The sequence below is a fragment of the Schistocerca nitens genome, chromosome 11 (genome assembly GCF_023898315.1).
Source record: "Schistocerca nitens isolate TAMUIC-IGC-003100 chromosome 11, iqSchNite1.1, whole genome shotgun sequence".
Lineage (NCBI taxonomy): Eukaryota > Metazoa > Arthropoda > Insecta > Orthoptera > Acrididae > Schistocerca > Schistocerca nitens.
In genome coordinates, this window is record NC_064624.1 from 70,399,849 (window position 1) to 70,413,833 (window position 13,985).

The 13,985-nt window shown below is 39.8% G+C and overlaps 1 protein-coding gene across 1 annotated transcript in view; it reads right to left on the reverse strand.

Moving 5' to 3' along the window:
* Positions 1 to 13,985, reverse strand: part of LOC126212648 (zinc finger and SCAN domain-containing protein 26-like) — a 190,440-nt gene that overhangs the window by 77,805 nt on the left and 98,650 nt on the right. Inside the window, exon 7 of the mRNA XM_049940073.1 lies at positions 5,906 to 6,611. Coding sequence (XP_049796030.1) covers positions 5,906 to 6,611 — 706 coding nt within the window. The remainder of the gene's footprint in view (positions 1 to 5,905; positions 6,612 to 13,985) is intronic.

The window sequence follows — 13,985 nt, forward strand, 5'->3', positions numbered from 1 at the left end:
CTTTCACTAACGAAAAGCAGATACGGATTATAGCCAGCGTCCACTGTAGAAGGAATGAGGTAGTTTGCTGTCATGAAGGAGTGAGAGATGGAAAGTTTCAGCCCACATGAGGATAGCCTCACCATTTTGATCCTCTTGAGTGTACCCCCAAGCAAGGCTGTGACTGTTGAAATTAGTTATCACAATAGAATCTTTCCCTGTAATAAAATATTCAGGTGGGGTGAAGGAAAAATCTGTTGCTGGAGGTTTATATGCTGATTGACTCTACAGTTACTTAACAGTAATAATTTCATTATTGTTATCTGACCGACGAATACTACAGACTTCAAGGTCAGGTCTTATAAGGATGGCGCTTCCATACTGTACATCATGTGTTTCAGCAACCAGTTTCATTCCAGGAACAGGAGGACATCTTTGCTGGGTATCTATGTATTTCTTCAACACAAAATATCACAGTACTTAGTGTGGACCATGTCTTGCAAGAGTTATTGCTTGCAGGAAGGTATTCCTTCAATATTCATGGATATTATAGTCAACACTGGCCCAAAAACGACTGTTGATTTGATGTCTCTAATACTTCTGGTGTGAAAGGATCAGCTGCCAGGTTATTCTGACATTTCCCAGGGTACACCTGATTGCAATTCATATCTCTGTATTTATCATAAAACATTGCAATCAGGGAGGCTCCTTTCGTGTACCCCATTATTAGATGTAGCCTTAACTCTGGAGAGATCATAATTATTTGTAGTAATGCAAATGCTTAAAAAATGTCCCATAGCGTGCTTTACGGCAATATTTGTTGAAAATCAACTAACCTGAGTATAATCAAATACACTTAGCTAATGGAACATCCACAGGGGGATACTGGTGTATCTCAATCTGTTCTTTATGAGACAGTGTATGAACTGCGTAGATCTATCTCATGTGCCACGCACTGTAACCAGAGATATGAAACTATGTCGATGTCCAACTGCCTAGCTCCAACTTGTACAAATTTATGGGTATAAATGTATGAGTGAGTTACACCTGCAGTCCTATGTGGCACACTAGTTAACTTACCCTTAGTGAACGTAGCCACATTAAACATAAACCAAAAAAATTTTTAGTAGCAGGAATACATAATGCAGAATCCAAATAAGTAGCATGAATCTGCAAACTATTTTCACAATTTTATATTTTAGTGAAAAGCAGCTTTTCTAGCTTTAAATGAAACCTGTATCATCTTCCAACAAACTCCATTCACTGAAGTAATTTCAAACAAAAAGTACTCCATTTCTGTTTACAACAATATTTAAAATCATACTTTCTTGATTTATGATTCAGTTTGGACTCAAGTTAACACTAACATTACTCTTTCGACAGATGTCTAACAATACAGGTTTCCAAAAGATCCATTTTGGACAGGAGTGCAAGGCAACAATTATCGTGTCTAAATGATGTTCCTAAGAACTTTTTGGTTATAAAATGCCACCCATATTAGCTTGAAGTGCAGTGGTGATATTGTGAAGGCATTCATTACAGCCATTATGAAATTTTCCGCATATATTTCAGCAGAAAACATCTAAAAGTGGTCAGGTTGGTTGGTTCTTTCGGGGAAGGAGACGAGACAGCGAGGTCATCGGTCTCATCAGATTAGGGAAGGACGGGGAAGGAAGTCGGCCATGCCCTTTGAAAGGAACCATCCCAGCATTTGCCTGGAGCGATTTAGGGAAATCACGGAAAACCTAAATCAGGATGGCCAGACGCGGGATTGAACCGTCGTCCTCCCGAACGTGAGTCCAGTGTCTAACCACTGCGCCACCTCGCTCGGTCAGGAACATCATAAGATAACGGCAATAATAACCAGTTACTAATAATGACATTTGTTTCAGTCTTATTATATAAATACCACATTACAACAATTAATGTCACTTTATTTTGACAAAGTACTATTGTCAATATTTCTTCTGTCACTTGAACTCCTATTTTAATTGATCACTGTGGGTTACATAATTTCTGTTAAGAATCTTTAGAATCATCACAAGCGTATTTTCAGTGATGAGACTATTAAAATAGAAGAGTTACAGGCCAGAATTTAAGCTTCATGTGAGTATAGTATTGTAAGTTTGTGAATTCAAGGCTCTGTTCTTACCTGAATAATAATAGTAATGATGTTTGTCTCAGCAAGCATTACTGAGAGAACAAAATATTTTTCTGTTTTGATTAAAATAGACCAACCACAAAAAGCACAGTACCAACAGGAACTGAAGTAGAAATATGCAACTAAATAGCTGGACAGAATAGTGTAACAACATTACTATAAGGAGAACAACACAATTTAAAATCCATGCAATTTTTTTCCAAGTCACAACCAAAATTTCTAATGAAGTGTGTATGAGGATGGGAGCCCACAAACTATAAATAGATCAGCATTCCCTAAATATTTAAAAGCCACTGCAGTATTGCAGCCTAGATAGCAGCACACTATTATGCTGCAAGAACCATCGTGAGAGATACATTCTCATTACAGTAAAAAGCCACACAGCTGAAAGTGTCACAAACCTCAGAAATTCCCATCACTTAATAAAAATAGTCTCAAGTTATTAAAAGTATGACAAAACTTATAAACGAACTTCCTTACACAAATAAGAAATTGGCGAGAAATCGGAAACACTGACCAAAAACAAACATTATGAAATATAAGATAAAGCATTAGTAAAGATTTCTGAAAACCTCACATTTACTCAGAGAAATTATGGAAAATACACACTATGAAATCATGTTTAAAGCAGATAAAAGACAACCAAAAAAATCACATTAAAACAAAGCAATTAGAAAGAAAGCACATTTGATATGTTAACTTATTACAATAAAAATTATGCATTTGGATTAAATTCATATTCTAGTAATCACACTGAGCTCTTTTAACTGTCCTCATGTTTATACAAACAATTGGAATTATAATCTGACACTACATGATGACAGTTTTGCCACTGATGTTTGTACAGTAGTTACATGATATTTAAAAACAGAGAAATAATTAAAAGATTTGATGCATAAAATTAATCTTCATTTAATCAGAATTATGTACAGTGATTTTTAATACAAATATTTTTCACAAGAAATATGGCACTTAAAATGACAATAGTGTATTGGCATAAAATTTAATGAAGCATGAAAATTTTAATAACTACGCAATTTACCAAAAGATCCTTTTGTGTCAAGATACACTGTTGATCCAAATCATTATACCCACTTCCCTAGGAGGAGTGTGTGCTACCCAGTGGCATTTTGGTTATGTCACGTAGTAACGAAACTATATAGCCAGCAATGAATGGGTAATCATTCTAGTTATAGTATGTGTAAAAAAACTGGCATAAATAACTTTGCCAATGAGCAGATGGTTTTGCCTGGTGCCTGGGTAAGTGCATCTAAAAACAGCTGCTCAGATGCTTCTATCATTAGCCTTTATGGAACATCGTTGAAAGATGGGATATCCACAAGTTGACAAAAGGTTGTAGGATTACCATGCATTACCTACAACAAGGAGATCAGAACCTAGCTGCTTTGTAAAGTGGGATTGATGGCAATCTGTGGAGACAGGAGAAAATGCTTGAGCAGGCACAAGAGTTTCAAGCTATTCAGCAGACACAGTTCAACATGAGGCCACAAGTTATATAACAGCTTCGTATTCCCATGTTGATCTAACAACATTGTCAGTTACTATAGTAACACAAATGGGATAATTGAGATTGGACTGCATACCAATAAAGATGTGTCACGTGTTGGGATAAGTGACATTTCTTGTGGACTAGGTCAATGGTTGTGCCCAGATGTGCCATCATCCAGATGAACAGACGTTCAACACATGCACAACACAACAGGTGCAGAAAGATGGGGGCAATGTCATGCTATGGGGGATATTCATATGTGACGCCAAGAAACAGCTGGTCATAATTGGAAGCACCATGACAGATGTGGAGAACACGAACATTATTGCAACCTCTGTGTCATTTAATGCTTGATGTATTTCCTCAGAGTGACAACATCTCACAGCGGGATAACTGTCCAAATCACAAGGTCAGAATCACACTGCAATGGTTTGAGCATCATGATAGCTCACACTGTTGTCTTTCCCACCTCATTAGATCATTATGAAACGAATTTGGGATGCTATTGCACACCAACTACACAGCAACAAACTGATAGCCTGCAGTTAATGGGAACTGTGTGAGACGTGTGTACACATATAGTCAAATTTACTAGTGGAAAACTAACAGAGAACTAATGAGTCCATACCATGCAGAAGCATTGTTGTATTTCAGTCTGAAGGTGAATCAAAATGCTACTAGGCAGATGATTACAATTTTTGCCTGATCTCTGCATACTTGCCACCATTAGTTATATCCTAATGTAGAAGTAGCACAGATAGTTCACATGTGTGGAAATTTTGATCACACAAATAGCATTACTATTAAGGAGGCATACCTCAGTAACATGTTTGCGTAATCATGATATTTTTTTATCTTTCTCCATCGTTGAGAAAAATAGCCTGAGTGACGGATGTGTAATAAACACATTTATGCTGTCGCCTGGGTACTGCCTACAGCTTCATGAATATTGAAATGGCAGTTTCTTTCAAATAATTAGCAACATACTGGTAAATTCTCTTGAAGAATATGGAGTCCTGGTTACTGCATAGGACTTCTACTCAAACGAGTAACAGATATCTCTCGATGCACCAATTTCTGGTAGACAGATCATTATAGCATGGAGCATTTACAACAAAAAATTGCAATTGTGTGTTCATATATTTTATTTAGTACGCAACTTCTTTGAACATGAAGCTGTGAAAACGGATTTGTCATATTTTTTGTGACCTTTCTGTAGCACACGCGAAAAATATTCATAACACACTTTTGGTCCCCTTTGAACATGTTTGAGTCTACAGACCTCAACAATACTTTGAGTGGTCTCTACGTAATGTGTATTATTGCATGCTTCTAAAGATGATAGACCGCAGTAAAAGGTTCCCAGCAAATATCACATCTGTGTAGCCTTTTTTTCAGTGTATAGTGATAGCTGTTTCTTGAGGTTACTCGAGTTTGTATACAATTTGCCACAAATACTACATTTGTGTGGTCATCTACCGGTGTGTACTAATTATTTCCTTGAGATTACCAGAGTAAGAAAAATATTTACCGCAAGTATCATATTTGTAGGGGCTCATTCCCGCGTGTATTAATTTCTGTGTTTTTAGATGACCCAGTTCTGAAAACAATTTGCCACCAACATTGACTTTGTGTGGTCCCCGTTCAGTGTGTATTAATTCGTGTTTCTTGAGACTGCCCCATTGAGGAAACGATTAACCACAAACACTACATTTATAGGGTCTCTTTCCAATGTGTGTCAACAAATGCCTCTTGAGATTGCCCAACTGAGTAAACGATTTTCCACACACGTCGCATTCGTGGGGTCTGTTTCCAGTGTGTATTACCGCGTGGGTCTTGAGATGGCTCGACAGAGTGAACGATTTTCCACAAACACCGCATTCGTGGGGTCTCTTTCCTGTGTGTACTAATTCGTGTGCCTTGAGATTGCCCGAACGAATAAACGATTTTCCACAAGCAGTACATTTGTAGGGTCTCTGACCGGTGTGTATTAATCCGTGCCTCTTGAGACGTCTCCAGTCAGTAAAAGATTTTCCACAAACATCGCACTCGTGGGGTCTCTTTCTTCCGTGTATTAATTCATGTGCCTTGAGATTGCCCGACTGAGTAAACGATTTTCCACAAACACCGCATTCATGGGGTCTCTTTCCTGTATGTATTAATTCGTGTGTCTTGAGAGTGCTCGACTGAGTAAACGATTTTCCACAAACACGGCATTCGTGGGGTCTCTTTCCCGTGTGTATTAATTCATGTACCTTGAGATTGCCCGAACGAGTAAACAATTTACCAGAAACATCACATTTGTGATGTCTCTTTGCACTTAGCACAGTGTGGACATTAACATGATCACTTGTACACGAAATTCCATAGTCATCACATCCGAGTTTCTCTGCAACTTGTGTCACAGTATGTGTATTGCATATGTCACTAAAGGATTTTCTTAAAGTTTTCCTGGTTTCCTTGGATGAAGATTGCTTCTCAGTCTGTTCCACGATTTCTTCTCGTACACTTTCTAAAGAGATCTTGTTTTCATGGTCATCACTGCATTGAAGTTTCTCACTGTTGGCAGCTGATAATGCTTGGTCACCCTCACTCATTCTCAAATGTTCTTTCAAGCTGTCATCAGTGGGCAATACCTCACCACATGACTTGCACACATATGCAGGTGCCTGCACACCATCAATGTGGATGAAGATATGCATTATGAGTCTGTATTTTGAAGGGAAGCTCTGTAGGCAGAAACTACAGTTAAACTTATGGAATTCCTTTTCCCTGATGCTACAACTTAAACTCGTGCAACATAAGCTGTCTTCTTGTGAAGTCCGTAACGTGGTATAGTTATGAGACATACTGACATCTGTTGACATCTCTGTATCTATCTCCAGATCGTCATCGACTAGTCCTTGATGTAATGCTTCTTGATACGAAACGTTACAGCTGTCACCAGCACATTGAATGAAACTGAGGAAGGAGAAAAGAGGTGTGAAATGTTGATTTACACGATACAAAACACAGTATTTCACCATCCACAAAATCAGGGACTATAAACCGAAAGATAAAAATGTATGGGTGTCACAGATAACTTAGTCAGTACATGTAAGTGATTTAAAATTATCATGACATTCTGCCAGAGCGATAGAATTTTTATAAGGCAAATTATCACGGGAAATTCAATAACGACAAGTCTCATTCAGTGCTGACTGGGTTTCCTAATTTTTTAGTAGGTACTGTTATTTAAAAGTCTTGTAATATTTTTAAAATACTGTTCAACAATCTTTTAGACCAAATTATTACTTTTATTAGATATAATATCCTCCAGTTTTTGACATAACAGTTTCCACCCAAAGATAAAGGAAAAGCAAAGAGAAATCAATGATTTTAAAATAAAAATAAGTCACTCTCTCCAAGTGGATTTTTCTTTGTTTTGGAGAAGGCTTTGAGACTAGAGGATAAATTCTTAAAAGCACTCATGATAAATTTATTTCACAAAGCAATGAAGCATGGCATTTTATTTGATTCCAAATGAATCCCCAACTACCACAAACATCACATTTATTATTGGCTAGGTAGTATGGCCATCAACCAGGTGGACAACACCTGTACAGGAACACATACATAAATTTCCAGACTGATGAACAAATGTGAAAGACACACACAAATTATTCCAACTTTAGAGTGTGTTGTTAGCAGCACAGCTTATGTGTAGCCCTTTCTAATTGACATATTGTCTGTCAGGGAGGATGCCAATGCAGTTACAGCCTCCCATTCGAAAGTATCTTCACAACTCCTGGTCGCCTGGAGTTCCAAAACATCCTCAACTGAATCACACACCCCTATCAATGGTGACATCAGCACAAATCATGTACAGTCCATCCTACCATAGTCTTCTGCGACCAAGTGATGGCAGCAGGTGCATGGTCTACCTGTGTGATCTCTGGGTCGAATCATTCCACCTGCAGCTACCCCATTCCATCACAATGGAACTGGACATCTCTGAGCTTCCCAATGAGGTCATTTGAGTGTGGATATGGCTGTGGGTGTGTAGGAGCATGCACATACTTGCATGCTATTATTCTATCCTGATTGCTGCTTTTGACTGTTTTGCTTTTTGATGGATATGTGGTTTCAAGTAACCAATGACAGTGAAACATTACAGTTTGCTTTCATCAAAAACTGAAATTTTGCTGCAGTAGATGGCTGTGCAAAGTAACGTATTAAGAAATTTTTCTGTCATGAGTTCGCTCATAGAGGTTAGCCTCAAATGCTCTGAACAAAATAATCATGATCTCAGTTGTGCTGCAGATTGTTAATATCTGTTTTCTTGGATATACTGCAGCTCATCTACACTCCTGGAAATGGAAAGAAGAACACATTGACACCAGTGTGTCAGACCCACCATACTTGCTCCGGACACAGCGAGAGGGCTGTACAAGCAATGATCACACGCACGGCACAGCGGACACACCAGATACCGCGGTGTTGGCCGTCGAATGGTGCTAGCTGCGCAGCATTTGTGCACCGCCGCCGTCAGTGTCAGCCAGTTTGCCGTGGCATATGGAGCTCCATCGCAGTCTTTAACACTGGTAGCATGCCGCGACAGCATGGACGTGAACCGTATGTGCAGTGACGGACTTTGAGCGACGGCGTATAGTGGGCATGCGGGAGGCCGGGTGGACGTACCGCCGAATTGCTCAACACGTGGGGCGTGAGGTCTCCACAGTACATCGATGTTGTCGCCAGTGGTCGGCGGAAGGTGCACGTGCCCGTCAACCTGGGACCGGACTGCAGCGACGCACGGATGCATGCCAAGACCGTAGGATCCTACGCAGTGCCGTAGGGGACCGCACCGCCACTTCCCAGCAAATTAGGGACACTGTTGTTCCTGGGGTATCGGCGAGGACCATTCGCAACCGTCTCCATGAAGCTGGGCTACGGTCCCGCACACCGTTAGGCTGTCTTCCGCTCACGCCCCAACATCGTGCAGCCCGCCTCCAGTGGTGTCGCGACAGGCGTGAATGGAGGGACGAATGGAGACGTGTCGTCTTCAGCGATGAGAGTCGCTTCTGCCTTGGTGCCAATGATGGTCGTATGCGTGTTTGGCGCCGTGCAGGTGAGCGCCACAATCAGGACTGCATACGACCGAGGCACACAGGGCCAACACCCGGCATCATGGTGTGGGGAGCGATCTCCTACACTGGCCGTACACCACTGGTGATCGCCGAAGGGGCACTGAATAGTGCACGGTACATCCAAACCGTCATCGAACCCATCGTTCTACCATTCCTAGACCGGCAAGGGAACTTGCTGTTCCAACAGGACAATGCACGTCCGCATGTATCCCGTGCCAGCCAACGTGCTCTAGATGGTGTAAGTCAACTACCCTGGCCAGCAAGATCTCCGGATCTGTCCCCCATGGAGCATGTTTGGGACTGGATGAAGCGTCGTCTCACGCGGTCTGCACGTCCAGCACGAACGCTGGTCCAACTGAGGCGCCAGGTGGAAATGGCATGGCAAGCCATTCCACAGGACTACATCCAGCATCTCTACGATCGTCTCCATGGGAGAATAGCAGCCTGTATTGCTGCGAAAGGTGGATATACACTGTACTAGTGCCGACATTGTGCATGCTCTGTTGCCTGTGTCTATGTGCCTGTGGTTCTGTCAGTGTGATCATGTGATGTATCTGACCCCAGGAATGTGTCAATAAAGTTTCCCCTTCCTGGGACAATGAATTCACGGTGTTCTTATTTCAATATCCAGGAGTGTAGTTGTGGTAAGGTTATGACATGAGTTTAAATTCAAGGCTACAAAAGGCTGTCTAAAATCATCAGACGCTAAGTTAATGTACAATATTATACCCCACTGACTACAGTACTGTATGTTGAATTTAAAAAGGACACGACTTTTGGGTATGCCCTATGTAGGTATATTTCTTATACAGTTGCTTCCACATCTGCCAGATTATAAGAGTAGATGCCTGATGTGCCCATAATCAAAGTGGCTGAAAACACCTCCCACTTTCAAAGCTTACAGATGGCATAGATGGCAGGCACTGACTTTCCCCAAACACTCCTTTGTACACATACACAAGGACACAGCCACAACTACACACATTTCCAACATATTATCAGATTAGGGAAAGGCAGTGTATTCCAGCCATTCACATTCTCAGGGTGGAGCAATATCCTTCAAATGTACACTGGATGTGAGTGCGTAGTTGCTTGGATTCTACAGACCAGGTATGCCACATGCTGATCGAATTTTTCTTGTCATTTGGCTTACAGTTGGTGAGGGCCACTTTACAGTAATTATTGTGCAATGTATCATTTTCCCCTGGGTTCAGTAGAACAGGCAATATTGCTTTCTCATATGAAGCTGAAATTTTCCTACTAGTTCAGCTTTTATGTAGCACTCCTTGAAAATAAAAAGTCATATCTAGGTTTCTTGCAGCATTACATCCACCCTGTCTGAGCGAACTCCTTTTCCCCCTCTGGTTTTTAGATTTGTTCCTGACTGATACAGCAGTTTTATGGGCTATCAAAACAATAATTAATCCTCCTCGTCATTACTCATATTTTTGTCGAGCCAGCTGACAAAAGAAATGATGTAGACAGCTGTTCTGGGCTAAATATTCACTGTAGATGAACAACATTGGAACTATCACCAAGCTTTGCAAGAGGTGAATACTGTGAGTTGACACTTATTTCCACAACAGGACAAGTGCACCAACAGTGTGGTGAATCTACCTTGCAATAACCATAGTCTGGCAAGATGTAAGCAATTTTGAATATCACCGGATGGTAAAACAATCCTCTGTTTGCTCCATGTGGTACCCACCTCAGTGACCTTTTGACATGCCTATGTGTGTAGGTTACAATTATAATTAAGCAGGATTAGAGATTAGTTGTGAGAAAATAAATAACTGTGCTGAAGTAAATTCTAGCACTTGTATTCAGAAGACATAGATCATCTCACAACCCACCAGGAGATGCTGGCATTACACCTGCATATTACTGACATTAATATCTCCTACAAATGAAATGGCTGGCAAAATTTTAGGACAATATTAGCAATGCTTCTTGCAAAGAGGATCTTGGCAAATAAAAACCAAATCTATTGTTATCATTGAGTAACTGCCCTAAGAATTCATACAGCTAGTGTCTGATCTCAGTCCTCACTTATCCCTCACACACAGCAAATAATACAGGTTGCCCATCCAGCTGTCCTTACCCCCAGTGGCAACCAGTCAGATACTGTGCCCTGACAGCATGGGAGTATTGAAACATTTACGAAGTGACTTATGTGAAATACAGCGATCTTTTACAAATAAAAAGTTTCATTCAGTCCACATGTGCTATCAAAACATGAATGTTCCATTGCAGTATAATAGATATTAAACCAATGATAAGCTTTTGTGTTATTACTACAAGGCATTAGTGAGATGACAATTTGAAGGTTTTCACTGTGGAACTTTGTGGTTCCATCACAAAACCATCAATGTTTGCATCACATGTGATTCATGGGATATAGGGTATTTGTACCTGATGCTCCGGAAGTGCCAAGTCTCATTATTTGAACAGTTATTATCTTGTATGTTTTTTCTCCAGTGAGTATGGAGGTGGTTTAGGTTTTAAGTATTTTCTATCTTCTTCTTTTGGGATAAAGTAGAACATCAAGTAACACCCCTATCAGTTGCCACAACCCTCAAGCCATCATCAAATGTGTTCTTGAAGACATTGCTAGTGAAAGTTCCAAAACTGAATATACCAACATGTCCCATTGGAACAACCTTCCCATAACAAAAGTGAATGACACAGCAAATATCCTAGTCTATTGCTGGACAGTCATGGTTCAAGCTGGTAGAATTGTTGCAACACTTATGTTCCTGATTCATATGCAGCTTTCTGATATTTCTCATAGAGTTCTTGTCCTTTAAATGACACAGTGAAATCCCACAACAAAGCTTGTGATATTTGGGACTTATGGCATCATGTTAAGATTGATTACAGGAGCAGTAACACATGCTGTTAACCCTTATGAACTTCAGTTTAATATTATATCTCTTAACTGCATCTTACCATTTTAGTTATTCATAATTTTCCTCAAGAATGTCTTGCCTCATTTCTACCAGCCCTTCTTAATTGCTGTGTAACATCTGAAAAATAACTTACGATAAACAATAACTTACTATAGTGTTGTGAGAACATATGATATTTAGTGTACAATTAAAAAGTCTATCAGCATCTCCACAGCACAATGTCATGATTTCCTAATTTTGTGACGTTTTGGTAACAGCTAAATTATTTGACACGTTTCAGTTGTGTGGCACCCACTTACCATATGAAACATTTATCTTGCCGAAGTGAAGTGTCATGCCTGCCTTAATGAAACTGGGAGGCATACAGTATATAAAACTGCAATGAAAGGATATCTAGGGAGGGTTCACACACTAACATGTGGTTAATGAAGATGGATGGCCGGTCTTTCTAGTAGTAAAGGTGCCAGCCACCACCATACCATATGCTAGGGAAATTATTTTGCAATTCCTGAGGACATACTGCTCTGCTGTATAGTTTAATGATAATGACATCCAATTGGGTAAAATATTCCAGTAGCAATATAGCCTCCCAATAAGATCTCTGGGAGGGGGCTACTCTGGTGGATATCATCAGGGGAAAGAAACAGTATCACTATAAGTGAGAGCGTGGAATGTTAAGTCCCTTGATTGATTAGGTGAGTCAGAGAACATGAAATCAGAAATGGATAAGTTGGAAGTTTGATATGGTGGGAATTAGTGTGGTGCATGGGAGGAAGAACAACATTTCTGGTAAAGTGAGTGCAGAGTTATCAACACAAAATGAAATAGGAGTAATGCATGAGTAGAAGTAATTATAAATAATAATACAGAAATGTAAGTAAACTATTATGAACAGTACTGTTGACTCAGTTCCATAGGTAACACAGATAAAAAGGCAAAACTATCCATAATTGTACAGGCACATATAATTACTAGCTCTGTCAATTATGAAGAACTTAAAAGAATATATAAGCTTGTACCTAGATAAAATTTTGAAGTGGAGCAAGCCTTCAACCATTAGGATTAAAAATAGTGAATTTCACAAAAAGGAGAAACACAGTGCCCTATCACTACACTCATAAATTCTTGAGTGTTGCAATATGTGGAGATACCAACGGAATCATCGCACTGGTTCAGTTGTAGATACAGCAGTCAGTCCATTGCTGGGATACCACGGAAATCCAATGCTTTCAAAACAACTGTGTGACTCACCTCAGAACATTGCTAAAGGGTGTGAGATGTATATCAAATAGATCTAACCAGGGATATTAATCTTTTACTTCACATTGCTTTGCAAGGAACAGATGTAGATCTAGGCATAGCGGTCACACTCATCTGTGAGCATTTACTAGGTGAAAAATGGTAAATGTTTACCATGGATATACACAGTAAATGAGGAATTGAATTATTTCCTAAAAATGATTTTGCAACCTCATGAGTCCAGCCTTCCTATACAACAGGTCAAGTGGCTACTACAGTTCGAACACCAAAAAAGCATAGCCACAATTTGGGATGAAAACATCTTGTGACAGGAAAAAAGAGCTTTACTGAACACAAAGGAAGATCTGATAGTGCACTACAGACGGCATAACAGAATATTTCACTATGCACAGTTTGTTGTCTTCTGAAGTAGTTAGAGCTCTGTCTACCTTGCACAAGATAATTAAGTCCAAGGAGTTATTCTTCCCTTGCTCTTACTTCCACTCAGTATCATGGTTTTTTAGAGAATAAGAATATTAGGAAAATTATTAACACAATTGATAACATTTGTCCTGTAATTTCACTCTAATTCTGTGGTGACAATACTTTCCTTCTATGATCTAAGCACAATTGATCAGTATTCATTTTACTGTCATTGCCAGATAAATCACTGTCAGTTTTGCTCCCAAATCAGCCAAGTTTGCAATGTGTGCATTAAGTCCTTTTGGGGACTTGTGCTGTGTTACATTTATCAAATTCACACATTGGTAATTCTAGGCATCCTTGGTTAGTAGCTTCTCAAGTCACAAAAGATGACTCACCAGTTAAGTCTTCATGACCTTACTAAAGCTGACTACAGCTGCTTTATGAAATTTAAGATCATGATGGTGGCCTGTAAACTGTCAATACAACAAGCTTATGTTTCCCAATCCACATTGCTGACACATGTATTCAAGAGCTGTTCACCCCAACATTCATTAATCTGAAGGGGCTTAAACTTGACTCCAGTTTTTGGGTATATAACCACTCACCCTTTCCTCTTACTCATTCTACATGGT